Source organism: Podarcis gaigeae, assembly GCF_964106915.1.
Source record: "Podarcis gaigeae genome assembly, chromosome: 4".
Classification (NCBI taxonomy): Eukaryota; Metazoa; Chordata; class Lepidosauria; order Squamata; family Lacertidae; genus Podarcis; species Podarcis gaigeae.
The window spans coordinates 98,406,471-98,427,346 of record NC_139677.1 but is presented as its reverse complement, the minus strand read 5'-3'; the positions used below and the strand labels follow the sequence as shown (position 1 = coordinate 98,427,346).

Here is a 20,876-nt window from a genome sequence, read left to right as displayed (position 1 = left end):
GCGGGATGAGCGCCGCAACCCCAGAGTCGGCCACGACTGGACCTAATCGTCAGGGGTCCCTTTACCTTTACCTTACCACTGTATATATATAGAGAGAGAGAGAGAGAGAGAGAGAGAGCGCGAGCGAGCACGCGCATAGTGAAATATGCCTCTATCTGGCCATTGTCTTCAACGACTGGCAGCACAGTTCTGAAATTTCAACTATTACCAGGAGAGTGTGCTGGAAGGCAAGAGATCGGATTCTCCCTTTCTCCTGCTGGAAGAGGAAACAAAGAACAGACAAATGTGATCACTTTTATTTGACGGGATATGACTCTTGCTAAAAGCCATCTCTACACCCCAATATGGCGCAAATGAATCCAGGAACATTTTTGGAACACCAATATTATTCACAGGTCAAGGGTCAATTCCCCCACCATGGCTGAAGGATCAACTCCATCTATCGCGTGCTGCATTTTTTGGTTTCTATGGTGGACTAATAATAATAATAATAATAATAATAATAATAATAATAATTTATTAAATATATTTATACCCCGCCCATCTGACTGGGTTTCCCTAGGCACTTTGGGCGGCTCCCAACAGAATATTAAAAACAAGATAAAACATCAAACATTAAAAACTTCCCTAAACAGGGTTGCCTTCAGATGTCTTCTAAAAGTCAGATAGTTGTTTGTTTCCTTGACATCTGATGGTAGGGCATTCCACCACAGGGCGGGTGCCACCACCGAGAAGGCCCTCTGTCTGGTAGATGCAAAAAAGAGAATTCCATGTTAGGGACCATTAAGGGAAGGACTGAAAATAAAACCATCAAGTAAGACAAATTTGTAGCGTCCAGTTTGGGTTGCTGCATCTCATAAAGGATGTTGCAGGAAAAGGTGCAACGAAAATGATCAAAGGGCTGAAGCAACTTCCCTGTGAAGAAAGGATGGGAGCTGTTAATTTGGAAAAGGAGGCAGACACAACAGAGGTCCCAGGAACCAGGGTTTGAGGAACCTTCCTGTCTTTGCAGACCAAATTCTTATCAGGAACTGCCTCGCAGGCCAATTTGGAAAGGTGGCCAGCGCCTTTCCAAATCCTTTTCGCTCTGATCTCAAAGGCGGAAGGGAGAAGGCTGGCCAAAGTCTCTGCGAGGCTTTCCCCTTTTAAGATTGAATCATAGAAGGGACCCAAGGGCCATCTAGTCCAACCCCCTTCAATGCAGGAATCTCAGCTAAAGCATCCCTGACAGATGGACCATCCAAACTTTGCTTGGAAGGAAGGAGAGTCTACAACCTCTCGAGGGAGACCGTTCCACCGCCGAACAGCTCTGACTCTCAGAAAGTTTTTCTGTATGTGTAGTTAGAATCCCCTTTCCTGCAACTTGAAGCACTGGGTTCGAGTCTTAGCTTCTGGAGCAGGAGAAACAATATTGCGTCATTCCCCCATGTGACAGCCTTTCAGATATTTGAAGACGGCTATCATATTTCCTCTCAGTCTCCTCTTTTCCAGGCTAAACATACCCAGCTGCTTCGACCGTTCCGCATAAGGCTTGGCTTCTAGACCCTTCTATTGCCCTCGCTTTTGAGAAGTGCTTAAAGGCAGCTCAATGATCCCATTCCAGCTGAATCGGGACATCAGGGGCTGCCTTAAATCCCTTCTCAGAAGCATTTTTTTTAAAACTGTTGCAGTGCAAAAGAATGAAATGTCACTGACTTGTATCACCATGATACATATATGGTGGAATTGTTTAAACATCAAACAATTTTGGGAAACAATATATAAAGAAATGAAAAAAATGTTCATATATTCATTTAGGAAAACACCAGAAGGTTTTCTATTGGGAATAGTACCAGGAAGTCTAAAGGAAGAAGACAAGACAATATATTTATACACAACAGTAGCTGCAAGGGTATTGACTGCGAAAAATTGGAAAAGTGGCTTGCCAAATTATTGGAGTACTACAATATATCCAAAACTATGGGAGAAATTGGAAGGATCTCAAAAGAGAAGATAGACAGGGATTGGAAGGTGTTTAAAGGATACTTGCAAAACCATATCAAAAAAATCATAACTCCTATTAGAATAAACAAGTTCAGTTTTAAATACTGAAATACTAAATAAGATGGATAACAATGGGTAATAAAAAAGAAGTATGAAATTAGGTTAATTGGAAGTCTAACACAAAGGTGGGGTGAGGGGTGGTGGATGGTGATGGGAAAAGGAATTATCTGTGGGATTGAGTGTAGGTATGTTTGAACATTTTTAAGGATTGTATGAAATGTATGTTTGTATGCTTGTATATGGGATGCGGGTGGCGCTGTGGGTAAAACCTCAGCGCCTAGGACTTGCCGATCGCATGGTTGGCGGTTCGAATCCCCGCGGCGGAGTGAGCTCCTGTTGTTCGGTCCCAGCTCCTGCCCACCTAGCAGTTTGAAAGCACAATTAAGTGCAAGTAGATAAATAGGTACCGCTTTCTAGCAGGAAGGTAAACGGCGTTCTGTGTGCTGCTCTGGTGCCAATTCGCCGGAGCAGCTTCGTCACCCTGGCCACGTGACCCGGAAGTGTCTGCGGACAGCGCTGGCTCTAGAGTGAGATGAGTGCACAACCCTAGAGTCCGTCAAGACTGGCCTGTACGGGCAGGGGTACCTTTACCTTTACTATGCTTGTATATTCACAATATGTGTGTATTAATGCTGAATTATTTTAACAATAAAAACTTTAAAAAAAGAAAAGAAATGTCACTGACTTCCCCCTCCCTTCCTTTTCGATTTTTGTGACTCTTTCCCCCCAACTCAAATATTACCTACAACAGTAATGTCTCACTCCAAATATGAGTGATTTTTCTGAATGATTCTGTTGCGTGAAATCAGAGACTGTGTATTTTATTTTTACCAGCAACCAAGATAATGATGATGATGCTTAAAGCATATTTTGAGGCATCTTCCTCCCTCCTTTATTTAAGTGGGGCGAATGCTTCAAACATCACTTTTGAAAAGGGGTTTAAGGCAGCACCCCCGTCCACACCCGTGGTCCCATTTTAGCCGATATAGGGCCAGCGACTGTCTTAAAGTGTTTTTCAAAGGTTCTGCTTCTCCTGCAAGCTGCTGGGTGACTGTCTGCTTGTCAGTTGATAAGCAGAGATTAAATCCTGCTGCCCAGGCTGCCTGACCCTGTTCCCTGCTGGGAGCAGGGTACGCAGCTAATGCAGGATTAAACCCTGTCCTCCTGCCCATCGGCTGGCATCACCAGGGACATCAGCTGATGAAAAGGGTTTGCATGGGGTTTTTGAGGGGGGGTGAAATATATTCGGAGTCGAGAGTGGATTTCATGCTCTTTATTCAGCTCATAGTGGTGAGGAGGAATGGCAGTTCCCCCAGAATGTCTGCTTTATATACATTATTTACACAATGGACCCCACGTGATTGGCTAGTTCCGGGATTCTCCTGTAAGCCAATCAGGTTGCGGATTCACTTCCACCTGGAGCTGGATTGGGTGGCTCCTGTGGACCAATCAGACTGCTGCATTCTGAATCCTATTGTTCTAGGACCAATCAGACTGCTGTATTTTGGATCCTATTCAACTCAGTACATAACAGGGGGGAATGGCTTCGTGGTACGAATGGGACCCCCTGGTGGGCCAAGAATGAATTGTTTGTGCTTTTGAAAGAGTGACATTTCTGATTTTGATATACAGTGGTACCTTGGTTCTCAAACGCCTTGGTCCTCAAACAACTTGGAACCCAAACACTGCAAATATCCCGGTTTGTGAACTTTTTTTGGAATCCGAACATGCTCCGTTTTGAGTGTGACACTTCTGATTTGAGTGCCACCCTTCTGTTTTGAGTGTTACGCTGAGGTCTGTCTGTTTTTGCTATTTATTTTGCGTTTTTGTTTTTGCGGCTCTTTTTGTTTTCTTTTTGTGACTGTGAGGAACCCAGTCCATGTACTGATTGATTGATTGATTGATTGATTGATTGATTGATTGATTGTGTGACTGCAGTACATTGTTTATTGCTTTCATTTTCATTTTATGGATCAATGGTCTTGTTAGATAGTAAAACCCATGTTAAACTGCTGTTTTAGGGGTTGCTTTTAAAAGTCTGGAACAGATTACAGTGGTACCTCTGGTACAGATTTAATTCATTTCGGGGTGCCGTGCCCACCCTGAAAAATCCATTACTAGAGGCGCCACTTCAGCACGCATGCACAGCGCAATAGAGCACTTCTGCTCATTCACATGGCGCACAGAGCACCTCTGTGCATGCAAGAGTGGCGAAACCTGGAAGTGTACACTTCCAGGTTTGTTGCGGCCATAACCCGAAGATTCTGTAACCTGGAGGTTACGCAACACGAGGTACCACTGTAATCCGTTTTGCATTGCTATCTGTGGGAAAGTGCACCTTGGTTTTGGAACGCTTTGGTTTTGGAACGGGCTTCTGGAACGGATTAAGTCTGAGAACCAAGGTACCACTGTATATAGCTGTATAGAGAGCCAGTGTGGTGTAGTGGTTAAGAGTGGTAGACTCGTAATCTGGGGAACCGGGTTCGCATCTCCGCTCCTCCACATGCAGCTGCTGGGTGACCTTGGGCCAGTCACACTTCTCTGAAGTCTCACAGCCCCACTCACCTCACAGAGTGTTTGTTGTGGGGCAGGAAGGGAAAGGAGAATGTTAGCCACTTTGAGACTCCTTAGGGTAGTGATAAGGTGGGATATCAAATCCAAACGCTTCTACTTCTTCCTCTTCTTTTGATTTTACATTGCTAATTGATTTTGACCTCCTCCAGAGTCGGAATTTGCTGACTTAAATAAGTGCATGATAAGAAACTAAGCTAGTGATGTATGGAAGTGAGAGCTGGACCATAAAGAAGGCTGATAGCCCAAGAATTGATGCTTTTGAATTATGGTGCTGGAGGAGACTCTTGAGAGTCCCGTGGACTGCAAGAAGATCAAACCTATCCATTCTGAAGGAAGTCAGCCCTGAGTGCTCACTGGAAGGACAGATCCTGAAGCTGAGGCTCCAATATTTTGTCCACCTCATGAGAAGAGAAGACTCCCTGGAAAAGACCCTGATGTTGGGAAAGATGGAGGGCACAAGGAGAAGGGGACAACAGAGGACGAGATGGTTGGATATTGTTTTCGAAGCTACCAGCATGAGTTTGGCCAAACTGCGGGAGGCAGTGGAAGACAGGAGTGCCTGGCGTGCTCTGGTCCAGGGGGTCATGAAGAGTCGGACACGACTAAACGACTAAACAACAACAACAACAAGAAACTAAGCAGCGAGGGAAGCATCCTGATCTGCTGGTCTGCTAAGGGAAGGGCTAGAATATTGGCTTCGCATGCAGAAGATCCCAGGTTAAATCTCTGCTCGCATCTCCAGGGGATTGCCCCCTCTCTGAAATCCTGGACAGCCACTGCCAGTCAGTGTGGGCAATACTGAGGTAGACCTAAGGGCCTGGCTCAATATAAAACAGTTTCTTAAAACCAGAGTCCTTTTTGTTGGGGATAATTCAGACTGAAATTCCCTGGTGTCAAAAAAGGTTATTTATGTATGCCACTACTGTGGCCCATGTTTTGTTAGCCCCAAAATGGAAAACGAGCGAGGTCTCAACCAAAGAAGAATGGCAACTTAATTTGACAAAATATGCGTACCTTGCGCACTTAACATATAGAATAAGAGAACAAGAAGAACATACATTTAGAGAAGACTGTAAAATGTTTACTGAATATATGGGTGAAAATTGTGTTCCACTTAAAAACGCTGGTAGCATTAAGATAAATTCAGCAGCGTATATAAGTTTCGATGGATGTAACAATAGATTACTGAATGGTTTAGTTCATGTAAATTATGCAGGGATGTATGGTATATGAAATGAACCATAGAAAGAGAAGAAGGGAAGTCATTGATTTAGGGGGGTAAAGGGACCCCTGACCGTTAGGTCCGGTCGTGACCGACTCTGGGGTTGCGGCGCTCATCTCGCTTTATTGGCTGAGGGAGCCAGCAAACAGCTTCCAGGTCGTGTGGCCAACATGACTAAGCCGCTTCTGGCGAACCAGAGCAGCACACGGAAACGCCGTTTACTTTCCCACCGGAGTGGTGCCTATTTATCTACTTGCACTTTGACGTGCTTTCAAACTGCTAGGTTGGCAGGAGCAGGGACCGAGCAATGGGAGCTCACTCCGTTATGGGGATTCGAACCGCTGACCTTCTGATCGGCAAGCCCAAGAGGCTCAGTGGTTTAACCCACAGCGCCACCTGCGTCCCGTCATTGATTTAAGGTTGTCTAAATGAATGTTTTGAAATGTAAATTAAAAAATATTAATAAAAAGTGTGTATACGTATATATACGAGAATTAAACCCCTTTGTTTGTTTGTTTGGGCTTTAAGAACAGTTACTCTGGGGCAGAGGATTTCGATATTTTCATTTCTTGTCCTAGCAGGTTTCTTAGGGAACAAATTGGTGTGCAAGGAGGTTGCTGTATTATTTAAAGCCTGAGTTTGTGGCTCTCCTTTCAATAGAGACAGTATCCGCTTGCAACGCCAGAACATCTGAAGCTGGTGTTGCCCTGAGACACGAGAACAGTAATTCCCAAGCTGCGAGCCGTGATGAGAGATGTACCACGGTACTGTTAGAAATAAACTTTCTTGTGAGCCCAAAGGATCCACACGTAGGGGAGGCTGCCAGATGCATCTCTGTTCGATTGACTGATCTACCCATGCCAGCTTCCAGTCAGTTTTTTCTGGGGGCAGCCGTTCCTGCTACAGAAAGGCAAAACTTCCAAGCCTCACAGGAGTCTGTCTACCCTTAACACAAAATATGCTACTTCTGCAACCTTTGACATTCCAGCCATCTCAATTTCAGTTTCAGTTTCTCATTTTCCCTCTCTTAAGTTGCATTCTCCGCATTTCCACTAATACAGTGGTACCTCAGGTTAAGAACTTAATTCGTTCTGGAGGTCCGTTCTTAACCTGAAACTGTTGTTAACCTGAGGTACCACTTTAGCTAATGGGGCCCCTCGTTGCCGCCGCGCGATTTCTGTTCTAATCCTGAAGCAATGTTCCTAACCTGAGGTAATATTTATGGGTTAGCGGAGTCTGTAACCTGAAGCATCTGTAACCTGAAGCGTCTGTAACCCGAGGTACCACTGCACACTCATTTTTGTATGAATTTTTACTCAATATACACACACAGGACAGTAATAAACAAAAAACAGATTAAGACACATGTCAATATACCATGTGTCTTTAAGTTGCATTTTAAATTGTATTTAAGGTGCATTTCAAACTGTATTATAAATTATATTTTAATCAACTGTTTTTTGTTTTTTAAAAAGGTTTTTACTGTACTTATATTCAGTGTTAGCTGCCCTGAGTCCAGTCTTGGCCGGGGGGGGCGGGGTATAAATAAAATTATTATTATTATTATTATTATTATTATTATTATTATTATTAGCAAGCCCCGAAAAGAGTACAATGGTACCTCGGAAGTCGAACGGAATCCATTCCAGAAGTCCGTTCGACTTCCAAAACATTTGGAAACCAAGGCGCGGCTTCTTGCAGCCAATTGGAAGCCACATCCGATGTCCGGGTTTCAAAGAACGTTTGCAAACTGGAACAATCACTTCCGGTTTTGTGGCATTCGGGAGCCAAAACGTTTGATTGGTGAGGTGTTCAGCTTCCAAGGTACGACTTGCACAGTGAAAACGGTGTCAACAGGCAGGGAGATTTCCAAAGTGGGGGTGCTCTGACTCTAAAAGATAGATTTCTTACAGCTGTGGAATGAGGGTTATGTGGCACCTTTAACAGTGCCAGTTCTGCAAATCAAAGCAGTCGAGTCGGAATACTTGGGGGAAGGCAATCTTGCAGGCAAACCGGTCCCAAGCTTCTACCACTTTGTTTTCTGTTTTCATTATTACGCTCTGTAAAATATGTATTTAATGTTGACTACACCACCCTGAAATCTCTCGATAAAGGCCAGTACAGTGGTACCTCAGGTTAAGAACTTAATTTGTTCTGGAGGTCCATTCTTAACCTGAAACTGTTCTTAACCTGAAGCACCACTTTAGCTAATGGGGCCTCCTGCTGCCGCTGTGCGATTTCTGTTCTCATCCTGAAGCAAAGTTCTAAACCCGAGGTACTATTTCTGGCTTAGCGGAGTCTGTAACCTGAAGCATCTGTAACCCGAATGAAGAAGAAGAAGAAGAAGAAGAAGAAGAAGAAGAAGAAGAAGAAGAAGAAGAAGAAGAAGAAGAAGAAGGGAACATATATGTGTGTGCATATATAGCTCAGTTGGTTAGAGCATGGAGTTGAGAACACTAAAGTCGCAGGTTCAATCCCCATATAGAACAGCTGCAAACACCTGGACTAGATGATTGTCAGGGTCCCTCCCAACTCTACAATTCTATGATTCTCTGGGTGTGTTTGTGTGTCTGCCTGCACACTGTCTCGCCAGAGTGGAACATGCCCTGGTTGTCTCTCTCTTGGACTACTGCAATGCGCTCTACGTGGGGCTACTTTTGAAGGGGGCTCGGAAACCACAACTAATCCAAAATGCGGCAGCTAGATTGGTAACTAGGAGCAGCCGCCGGGACCATATAACACCAGTCCTAAAGGATCTTCACTGGCTCCGAGTACATTTCTGAACACAATTCAAAGTGTTGGTGCTGACCTTGAAAGCCCTAAATGGCCTCAGCCCAGTAGACCTGAAGGAGCGTCTCCACCCCCATCGTTCAGCCTGGACGCTGAGATCCAGCTCTGAGGGTCTTCTGGCGGTTCCCTCCCTGCGAGAAGTGAAGTTACAGGGAACCAGGCAGAGGGCCATCATCATCATCGTCATCCTCATCCTCATCATCATAATACAGTGGTACCTTGGCTCTCAAATGCCTTGGTATTCAAACGCCTTGGTTCTCAAATGCCAAAAACCCAGAAGTAAGTGTTCCCGTTTTCAAACTATTTTTGGAAGCCGAATGTCCAATGCAGTTGTCAGTTATTGTTTCTGGGGCACCTGCATCAATCAGAAGCTGTCCCTTGGTTTTCGAACATTGCGGAAGTCAAATGGACTTCCAGAACAGATTAAGTTTTGCGCTTTTGTTTTTATCATCTACAATACTGTTTTATTTATTGTATAGTACAGTACAGTGGACCCTTGGATTAGGTTACCTTCGGATAACATCATTTTCAGGTTGCAAACACTGCAAACCCGGAAGTGGGTTTGCCACTCTCGCACTTCGCGCATGCGCAGAGGCACTCTGTGGCACTGTGTGCGTGCACAGAAGTGGTCCTTCAGTTACAAAATTTTCAGGCTACAGCCAGGCCTCCGGAATGGATCCTGTTCGTAACCGGAGGTACCACTGTACATTGATCATTGCTTTCATTTTATGGATCAATGGTCTCATTAGATAGTAAAATTCATGTTAAATTGTTGTTTTAGGGGTTGTTTTTAAAAGTCTGGAACGGATTAATCTGTTTTGCTTTACTTTTGATGGGGAAGCGTGCCTTGGTTTTGGAACGCTTTGGTTTTGGAACGGACTTCCGGAACGGATTAAATTTGAGAACCAAGGTACCACTGTAATAATAATAATAATAATAATAATAATAATAATAATAATAATAATAATAATAATAATAATATATGATACACTTTCTAGCCAGGCAGCAACATGAGGTCTAAAGCAGGGTCATTGAGGAGTGTCACTAGAGGGGAGATGGCGTAACCAGAGGATAGTTCAAAGGGCCGCATAGAGAAGCCTGAAGGGCCACATTGGCTTTTTAGGGCCTCATTTCCCCCTACACCTGTTATACACGCTTATCTGTGGGCAGATACCTCTGGGACTTACTTCTGAGTAAACATGCGCAATATTGCTCTGCCAATCAACAGGCATTTTCTGAAGTCACCATAATGTGTTGTTTCCCTTCTTGGGTCTATCCTGCAACTCCATCCACTTAGTCGGTATTAACTGTTCAGGATGCCTCACGCTCAATTATTTAAAATTCCGTTGCTATGGTTCCGCAGCCCTGCGACGGGGTTTAAGGCGTCCGCAGATGGCCTTTGGTTTTGAGTTCCCGTTTGCGCTTTGGTTAACTTGGCGCTCCGAGGTATTAGGTTAATTAAAAGCCATGTGTTACACGGGGGAACCGACTTACATTTGTGGATTAATAAGTACCCGAGAGAGCTGTTGAAAGGCACGAAGCATCGTGGAGCCTCTTCTTGGAATAAGGGGAGCTGGGAGCTCTGGAAGAGAAGATCCCCCCTTTTTTTACACACACCTCCCTCAGATATGAATTTCTAGCCTCTTCCAGAGCTGGAGCCTGAGATCCAGTGTGGATTTCCCTCGGAGGCAGTGCTGAAACTGCTGTGGACTTGGGGAAATGCCGTTTAAACAACAAAGAATGTGCGCAGGATCTCATCTGTCCCAGCAAGGAGGCAGCTTGTGACTGAGAACAGTAAGCCGGAACCTCACAGACGGGAAGAAAAATAGGAGTTGCCGTCTCAGAGAACTATGTTGCTGCTTCTCCAGATAAAGGAATTCGTCTAAGGCTCAAAGAAAGGAAAGAGAGAGAGTTAAGAGCAACCTCCGTGGAATGCCAGCAAGGCTGAATCCACCATGTTCCCAAGCTACGGCAACCCGTCTGTCCACGAAAGGGACCAGAAAAAATGGGCCCTCATCCGCAATGTCAACCAAGTTCTGAAAGCCACTACGCTCCTATCGGTAAGAGACAGGCACGCCAGCTCTTGGGTCTGCGTTGCAGGCTGAAATCTTGCTTATTTACAGGTGAAACTTGAAAAATTAGAATATCGTGGGAAAGTTCCTTGATTTCTGTAATTCAACTTAAAAGGTGAAACTCATATATGAGATAGACTCGTGACATGCAAAGTGAGATATGCCAAACCTTTCTTTGTTATCATTGTGATGATCATGGCGTACAGCTAATGAAAACCCCAAATTAACTATCTCAGAAAATTAGAATATTCAATGAAATCAGCAAAACAAGGATTGCAAATAGAGCAAGATTGGATCTCTGAGAAGTAGAAGCATATCTCGCTTTGCATGCCATGAGTCGATCTCCTATGTTAGTTTCACCTTTTAAGCTGAATTACTAAAATCAGCGAACTTTTCCATGATATTCTAATTTTTTGAGTTTCACCTGTATTTCATAAAACTTATACACCGCTCAGCCGTCAAAAGACCTCGGAAGCGGTTCACAAAGCGATGAAATTATCGCAAACCATAGTTTAAGACTTGAGAAAAGCTAAAGTCACAATGGGCTGAAATTAAAACTCACACCAGCTTTCCAAGCAACCGGCTTACCCGAGCAACAATGATTTTAGCAGGCATTGAAAAGCGTACATTTTTGGCGCCTGTCAATTGGCAGGGAGTTCCAAAGGTGTGCTGTGCACACTAAAAGATCGATTGCTTATAAATGTGAAATGGGTGTTACGTGGCACATGTAATAGTGCCACTTCTGCAGATCAGAGGTACTCAGTGGGCGCATTTAGGGGAAAGGTGATCTCATAGGCAAACAGGTCCCAGGTGGTTAAATACTAATAGCAACGCCTTGGACTTTGTGATAGGAATTTTGAGGTCTTAGATATATGGTAATGTTCATAACTGCACATACATAGATCAGCACAGGAAGACCGACCTGAAGCCATTTTGATTCCTAAACTGCGCAAATGTTTTCTCTGCAAGGTCAAAGTGGAAAAGCCTCCCCATTGTCTTTTCCTTCACAAATCCTGTCTTAAGGGAATGTCTGTGTTTGAATAGGGTGTGAGCCTGTGACCTGGCCCAGGAACTAAGTATTTATCACTACAAAAGACTGGCCAGGCTCCCCAGGCAATCCAATCAAGTAACCTGCCAGACAGGAGATAAACAACAACAGGAGAAAACAATATTCAAATTTCTGTTTTAGACTGCCTTTTCTGTTATGTAGGTGTGATGTATCTGGGGGGTGGTCTTAGGTTACACCCCTTCTGTGATGTATGTATGATGTTTCTGGGGGTGGTCTTGATCTACAGGGTGGCAATTTCAAAAGTCTTTATAAGGCCTTGCGCGTCATTTTTCTGGGTCCCTCCTCTCTCCTGCGGGTGAGGGGAACACCCTGTTGCAACAGATCAATAAAGATCAGGCTTACCAGCTGCTTTGCTTCTCAATATTCTCTGGTTGGCCTCTGTTATTCTCTCCTACCAATAGGGAACCTACATAAGGACTCTATATGGGCTCTTGGATACCCCATAAGGGAAGAAGGGCAATTTTTGTTTACAACAACTTCACCTGGTAGCAAATCGACAACCCTCACCAGTGTCAGCAATCGTGCTGCAGCATTCTGTGCTAACTGCAGCTTCCGGATCTCTGTAGAAGGTTCCCCATAGTGGACCTTTGTTGTGTCCTGATTTTCTGACCACCTTGGAAAGATGAGCCTGGCAGATTTTAGAGTCCAAAGATTTTAGAGTTGTTTGGGGAGGAAGGAGCACAGCGGTTTGGGGCAGGGCTGGCGAAACCTCTTCCTATTGTGGGGGACTTTGGGGGGTGGGCAGCCACAGGCCAGTGGCAGGTGGGGCCAGAGCGGGGGTGGCTTTGCGTTGTATGCTTCATTCATTCTTTGGCTGTGGCACCTAGTTCTGAAACACCTTCCCCTTTTCCCCCCTCAAAAATTTTATTGGTTTTCCACATTTTTAGACAAAGAAACAAACACAAATCATAACTGAACTTGATCCAATATCAATATTGGAGATAAAACCTCCCTAATGTCTTCTAAACATCAGATAGTTGTTCATTTTCTTGACATCTGATGGGAGGGCAGTTCCATAGGGAGGGCGCCACCACCGAGAAGGCCCTCTGCCTGGTTCCCTGTAACCTCACTTCTCGCAGGAAGGGAACCTCCAGAAGGCCCTCGGCGCTGGACCTCAGTGTCCAGGCAGAACGATGGGGGTGGAGACGCTCCTTCAGGTATACAGGACTGAGGCCATTTAGGGCTTTAAAGGTCAGCACTAACACTTTGAATTGTGCTCGGAAACATACTGGGATTATAACAATGCATGCTTGTATATTTGGTAGGCGAGGCTGCTTGCGGCTGCATTTTAGATCTCTTATGCCCTGCCCCATGTCAGTTCTTCCGGTTTATGCTAATTTTCAAGAGAATATATTCTCTCATCGATAACACACTCCTTTACCCTGGCTTTTGGCACTTGGGATGTTCCTTTTCGCCTTATTTCTGCAGTTTTAAGCACTGCTTTTAATATTGTGTTTTAACTGGGACCTTGGAGTGAAGGTGGAGTGATAAATTCTAATAATAGAAATAAAAATGACAACAATTGTTGCCAGTTCTGCGCTAAAATAGGATGAGTGCTTTTTTTTAAAAAAAAAAATTGCAATTTTTTGCGTTTGTCTTTTTAAAGGGATGTTGCAAACCTTTTAGAGATTTTCTTTGTGGAGCAGTGTCTAAACCACCTAAAGAAGTACCGTATTCTTTGGTCCATAAGGCACACTTTTTTCTTCCTAAAAAGTAAGGGGAAATGTCTGTGCATCTTATGGAGCGAATGCGTGGTCCCTGGAGCATTGGGTCACCCCAAATTCACCATCAAATCACTTATCTGTGGCCACAGCATGAACCACAAAAATCATATATCCACTGTTTCGTTTAGACTTTCCCCCCCTTGTTTTCCTCCTCTAAAAACTAGGTGCGTCTTATGGTCAGGTGCGCAAAATACGGTAAACAATGTGGGTGGGGTCTGGGAGGCGGAGCTCTTGGCACCGGAGGGCAGGGCCTAAAGCGGACCTGGAGGGCGGGTGGGCGGGCTTAGACCTCCCTTCATTCCCCTCCATCCTTCTTGCTGTGTCCTTCCCTTTTCCGAGATCAGCTTCACTCTCTCTGACCATCCAGCTGGCTCTCCTTTTCAAATCCTCTCCACAGAGGACGTGAGGACATGATCTCTCCCTCTGGTCCTGCACGCTCTTTGCTGAGCAGAGAGTCAGGGGACAAGGACAAGACCGGGCTGCTCTTTTGACCTCTCGTGACAGATAAGAAGGGATTGGTTCAGAAAAGACTGCAGATAATGGGGAAGAAAGCAATTCGGAACTGATGAAAGTTTTAGATTTGAGGGAAGACCTTTGACATGGCACCAACAGAAGATCCCAGCTGAGTGACAGGAGCACCCTATGACGGCAATTAATTTTTGCAAGAAGATCTATATCTATATATTATTAATGTATTTAATTTCCTATACAAGTCGCTTCCTAGAAAACATCTTAAGGTGATTTGACGGTAAATACCTCAGCATTAAAAACAAGTAAAACACACATTTCATGTAGAATTTTTTTTTAAAAAAATTGGCCCGTAGCACCTTAGAGACCAACTAAGTTTGTTCTGGGTATAAGCTTCCATGTGCATGCACACTTCTTCAGATACACTGAAACAGAAGTCACCAGACCCTTATATATAGTGGGAGGGTGGAGTGGGTTTTCTCCAGGAGGGTAGTAGGAGATGGGTGATTGACTCAATGGGTATGGTAAACCTGTTGACGACTGTTAACGACTGCAATTAGTCCTACAGGAAAAAGCAAGGGATAGTAGGCAGATGGCCACAAATAGCTTTAGCATGTGTAATGAGACAAGAATCCAATATCTCTATTCAGACCAGGTCTCTTCATAGTTTTCAGTTTAGTAATAAGTTGTAATTCAGCAAATTTCTTTCAAGTCTATTCCTGAAATTCTTTTGTAATAAGACAGCTGCTTTGAGATCTTGTATTGAATGTCCTGGGATACTGAAGTGTTCTCCTACTGGTTACTCTGTCTTGTGATTTATGTCTGTTTATCTTTGGCATAAATGGGACGCAGGTGGCGCTGTGGTCTAAACCACAGAGCCTAGGGCTTGCCGATCAGAAGGTAAGCGGTTCGAATCCCCGTGACGGGGTGAGCTCCTGTTGGATTCTAAATCAGAGACACAATAAATTCGAAAAAAGGAAAGAAAAAATCCAGCAAATTTTGGGGGATTTGCTAGAAATTGCTTTGTTAGCTTTCCACTAAGCCAGAAAAAGTGCCTCTTTGCAATTCTTGTTTAGTGTACAAAGGTCAAACTCGTGCATCTCCTTCTTGAAATTCTAGGTACGTGGAGAGTTCATGCATCACAAAGGCAGCAAGAGAAATGTGTGTTTGATATCTTTCTTCTGACCGTGCCTGGTGCCTTCAGTGTACAGCTTTTGTCATATGCTAAAGACCCACCTTTTTATATTATTATTATTATTATTATTATTATTATTATTGAATTTTCTGTTTTACAATTTAAAACACTCACTTTTACAACCTTAAAATATCAGTGACTTCCCTTCTTCTCTTTCCATGGTTCATTTTACATATCATAAATCCCTGCATATTTTACATAAGTGAAACCATTCAGTATTCCGTCATTATTACATCCATCAAAACTTATTCACACTGTTGAATTTATCTTAATGCTGCCAACGTTTTCAGCTGTACACAATTATCTACCATATATTCAGCAAACGTTTTCCAATTTTCTCTAAATGTATGTTCTTCTTGTTCTCTTATTCTATATGTTAAATGTGCAAGCTGAGCATATTCTGTCTGCTTAAGCTCCTATTAATATTATTATTATTATTAAAGTTATTACCGCTTCGCCTGCAGTCCTGCTCTCCTTTGCTTGTTTTCCATTGCATTTCCTCAAAAATTAAATTTCCCCTTGTGTTTCCTTCCAGGGAGATTATGTATGGATGGACCTGAAGACCGGGCGGGAATTTGATGTTCCCATCGGAGCAGTGGTCAAGCTGTGTGATTCTGGGCAAATCCAGGTTCTAGACGATGAAGGAAATGTATGTAAGATGGAAATGGAAATGGACGGTCTTATTCTGGCTGTGTCTTCCTCCTAGGTCTTGCTCTGCCGTGAGAGATCTCTATTTTGTATTGAGGAACACGAGTGCTTAAGCAGACTCCATTTGCAACCGGATGTTCAGCAAATATTACCGTATTTTTCACTCTATAAGACGCACCAGACCACAAGACGCACCTAGTGTTTGGAGGAGGAAAACAAGAAAAAAAATATTCTGAATCTCAGAAGCCAGAACTGCAAGAGGGGTCGCTGCGCAGTGAAAGCAGCAATCCCTCTTTGCTGTTCTGGCTTCTGGGATAGCTGCGCAGCCTGCATTCGCTCCATAAGATAAACACACATTTCCCCTTACTTTTTAGGAGGGAAAAAGTGAGTCTTATAGAGCAAAAAAATACGGTATTTTATTAAATCCACTTGCAAATTGCTTCCCTGCAATCTTTAAGTGTCCTGTTGGAAGTGCAACAGCAGGGATCATTCAATTTGTAATTTGGGAGTTAATTCTGTTCTCAGTCAACTACTCAGTAGTGTGTTTGTGTGTGTGTGTGTGTGTGTGTGTGTGTTGGAAACGTTGTTTACCAACCAGGCATGAAGATTACAGAGGCGGCATTTTTTCATCTCCGCCAAGCTAAGCAGTTGGCTCCTTACCTCTCTCTCCCTGACCTAGCCACTGTGATCCATGCGATGGTCACCTCCAGGCTTGATTATTGTAACTCGCTCTACGTGGGGCTGCCCTTGAGACTGACCCAGAAACTCCAGTGGGTGCAGAATGCCACGCCGAGACTCCTTACGGGGGTGCTGGTTTATACCTTTAAAGCCCTATATGGCCTAGGACCCTCGTACCTGCGGGACCGCCTCTCCTGGTGTGTCCCACGGAGGACCTTACGGTCTTCAAACAAAAATATCTTGGAGGTCCTGGGCCACAGGGAGGTTAGGCTGGCCTCAATCAGAGCCAGGGCTTTTTCGGCTGTGGCCCCGATCTGGTGGAACGCTCTGTCACAAGAGACTAGGGCCCTGCGGGACTTGACATCTTTCCGCAGGGCCTGCAAGACAGAGCTGTTCCACCAGGCCTTTGGCCAGGGCACAGTCTGACCCCCTCCTTTGGTAATCCTCATAGAACTCTAGCCCAATGGTTACCATTAATTTGATTTGAACTGATTTTAGAATGAATTGATTTTAGAATGCTGTATTATTTTACTGTTGTTAGCCACTCTGAGCCCGGCTTTGGCTGGGGAGGGCGGGATATAAATAATTTATTATTATTATTATTATTATTATTATTATTATTATTATTATTAACAAGTGCTCCAATTGGCTGTGCAATTCAGAGGAAGCTTCTCCTCCTCTTGTTTAGCAAAAACACCTTCCTGCTCAATTATACGCTCTTTTTGTTCACTTTGCTCAGTAAAGCGTCGCCAGGGCATTCCTCCCTGGACTCGGCTTGTGGCCCCGCGAACCTCTGCAAATGCTGTTACACCTGATCATGCTGTCTGCTTTTTCTTGTCTCTTTCTAACTGCCGGCACACTCTGCTCTCCCCCCTGCCCTTTTGCAGGAGCACTGGATCTCCCCCCAGAATGCCAGCCACATTAAGCCTATGCACCCCACCTCCATCCATGGGGTGGAGGACATGATCCGTCTGGGAGACCTGAACGAGGCAGGCATCCTCCGCAACCTGCTCATCCGCTACCGGGAACACCTGATTTACGTGAGTGTCGCAATAGGTCATGCCTCCCTTTTGCTCCCTGTGTCTGTCCCAGACTCATCCCCTCTTAATCAGACTTTATTTGCAGGAAATCTTAACAACAACAACAATTTATTCATTTATTTGTTCTGTTAATATCCCACCCTTCCTCCCAAAGGGAGCCCAGGGTGGCGAACTCACCCATAACAATCCTTACCACCACCATTTTAAAAAGCATTCTGTTGTTGCTTAGTCGTTTAGTCATGTCCAGCTCTTCGTGACCCCATGGACCAGAGCACGCCAGGCACTCCTGTCTTCCACTGCCTCCCGCATTTCGGTCAAACTCATGCTGGAAGCTTCGAGAACATTGTCCAACCATCTCATCCTCTGTCGTCCCCTTCTCCTTGTGCCCTCCATCTTTCCCAACATCAGGGTCTTTTCCAGGGAGTCTTCTCTTCTCATGAGATGGCCAAAGTATTGGAGTCTCAGCTTCAGGATCTGTCCTTCCAGTGAGCACTCAGGGCTGATTTCCTTAAGAATGGATAGGTTTGATCTTCTTGCAGTCCATGGGACTCTCAAGAGTCTCCTCCAGCACCATAATTCAAAAGCATTTTAAAAAAGCATTCTAAAAAAGCATTCTAAAGACAGTTAAAAGCAGTCTCTACGATGATGATTTCAGAGCTACCAGAGGACAGTATTATTAAATTATTAAATCCCTCCTGGAAGTCCATGATGGGGGAAACAGGGTTACACAAACGGAGGGCTGCCACTGAAAAGTGTGGGAATGTTGAGGAACGTAGGAGAGGATATATTGATTCAGTATTGTTATGTAGTGAAGTTTCACCCTGGGCCAGCAGGGGGATACTGTATATAGTTTTCACTCAGGTCTGTAGATAGTTTTCCCTCAGGTCCACGTCAGTTATTTTAGGCGGGAACTCTGGGCTGTTGTTGTTACAATGTTGACAGCCGGCTGCCTATAAAAGCAGGCCGGCTGAGCTGTTTGCAGTCAGTTCTATTCCAGCTTACGAAATAAAGAGCTATTTGGAGAAATCGCTGGTCGTCGGCTATGTCAACCCACAACTTAACAAGTATTATCCCTCCTCACTCACGCTAGTGAGTCAGCAGCAGAGCACATTGTGCATTGCGCATTGCTGGAAGCAAGTTGATGGATTCGTTAGAATCATTTAAGTTAAGCAATCCAGTCTGGCTTGTTCCTGGTAAGTTTCCCCTTTTATTTCCCAATAATAATAATAATAATAATAATAATAATAATAATAATAATAATAATTTATTTATACCCCGCCCAGGCTCAGGGCGGCTAACACCAGTAAAATTACAATTAAAAAAAACAAACAAAAACCAATTTAAAGTACAGGTATAATAACATGACAATCTTGATTGAAAGTAAGAGTAAAGTTTACTTACATTCAGTCCACAGTAGTATTGCGAAGGCAGGCTTTATCTTTACGTTTGTAGAGAAGCCTCAGACTTTGTAGCCTCAGACTTTCTACCTTGTGGCTTCCATCCTCTGTAAGGATGAGACATGTGCTGCTGGCTAGGAGCCAGCAGAGAGCAAAAGAGCAAAAAAAATGCAAAGGAAGATAGCTGCATGATTAGCCCTTTTATAGGGTCTGCTAGGGTCGCCTAGGGACGCAGGTGACGCTGTGGGTTAAACCACAGAGCCTAGGGCTTGCCGATCGAAAGGCCGGCGGTTCTAAACCCTGCGACAAGTGAGCTCCCGTTGCTCGGTCCCTGCTCCTGCCAACCTAGCAGTTCGAAAGCACATCAAAGTGCAAGTAGATAAATAGGTATCACTCCGGCGGGAAGGTAAACGGCGTTTACATGCTCTGCTTTGGTTCGCCAGAAGCGGCTTAGTCCTGCTGGCCACATGACCCGGAAGCTCCCTCGGCCAATAAAGTGAGATGAGCACCGCAACCCCAGAGTCGGCCATGACTGGACCTAATGGTCAGGGGTCCCTTTACCTTATATTATTATTATTATCTTGTATGTGTGAGAAACAGCCCCATGCTCTTCCACCGCTGAGTCCTGCCTCTGCTTAGAATTTAAATTTGCATTTGTGGGTGGGTGGGCGTTGAGGAGGAGAAGAGGGAGCCATATCTTGGTGTGACCACAGGCATCTGAGCACTCCGGCCTCAGCGCAGCGCATTAACTTTTCATTAAGTGCATGAAACACTGTCTTGGATATCTGTCTCCTCGTAGGAGGTTCACCCTGAAGCAGCAATGAATTTTTCATCAGATTAGCAACCCTAGGCTCCTTGATGGTTCTTACTGAATCGCTCCCCCACCCCCACCCCCACCCCCAAGACCCATACACTTTGGCCTTCTTAAGCAATGAGTCCCAATGGTTAACTCGTCAACATCACATTTGAGGGGGCAGCTGTGTCTCTCAAAGGAGTGAAGCTGTCCAGAAGGACGTTGTATTAAGGGGTAAATCTATAGGGCACTGTTGCATCAGCAACTGCCAAGCATCAAATGTTGGAAGTGTCGCAATGGCGGAAAATCAGCTCTTGGGCTAAGTTTAAGGGTGTGTTTTTGGTCAACACAGCCCTACACAGCCTAGGGACCTGTGTCACTGGACATGGGTGGCGCTGTGGTCTAAACCACTGAGCCTCTTGGGCTTGCTGAACAGAAGGCCAGTGGTTCGAATCCCCGTGACAAGGTGAGCTCCCATTGTTCTGTCCCAGCTCCTGCCCACCTAGCCGTTCGAAAGCACACCAGTGCAAGTAGATAAATAGGTACCACCCCAGCGGGAAGATAAATGGCATTTCCATGCGCTGCTCTGGTTTCTGGCACGGTGTCCCGTTGCGCCAGAAGCGGTTTAGTCCTGCTGGCAACATGACCTGGAAAGCTGTCTGTGGACAAACGCCAGCTCCCTCAGCCTGAAAGCAAGATGAGCGTCGCAAAACCATAGTCGCCTTTGACTGGACTTAACCATCCAGGGTTTTACATACCTACCTGAGACTGGGGTACCTAAAAGATTGACTTGGCCCTTATTCACCCAACTGACGACTGTGCTCTGTAAGCAAAGGATTCCAGCAGAGACCATCTTATCATCTTATCATGAAGCCTATTCAATACAGTATAGGAGTTAGGCAGCTGTCCTTTGGAACTCCCCTCCCCATGAATATTAGGCAGGCACTGGCTCTGTTGTCTTTTTCGGTGTTTGCTGAAGGCCTTCCTCTTCCAACCGAAATTTGTAATTTACCAAGCAAAAAATGGTTCTGTCAAGTCTAATATCTGCATAAATCCTATTCCCACTAGAAAAAAGACAGTCATGGAACCGACAAATTGCACAAAACAAATGAAATACCGTGAAAATCCCTGAAACGAGAAGTAATCGACTAGAAATATTATCT

At 44.6% G+C, this 20,876-nt stretch overlaps 1 protein-coding gene across 1 annotated transcript in view; it reads left to right on the top strand.

Moving 5' to 3' along the window:
* The window catches only part of MYO7A (myosin VIIA), a 161,860-nt gene that overhangs the window by 37,366 nt on the left and 103,618 nt on the right, over positions 1-20,876 (top strand). Inside the window, exons 3-4 of the mRNA XM_083735822.1 lie at positions 15,693-15,806; positions 17,371-17,523. Coding sequence (XP_083591948.1) covers positions 15,693-15,806; positions 17,371-17,523 — 267 coding nt within the window. The remainder of the gene's footprint in view (positions 1-15,692; positions 15,807-17,370; positions 17,524-20,876) is intronic.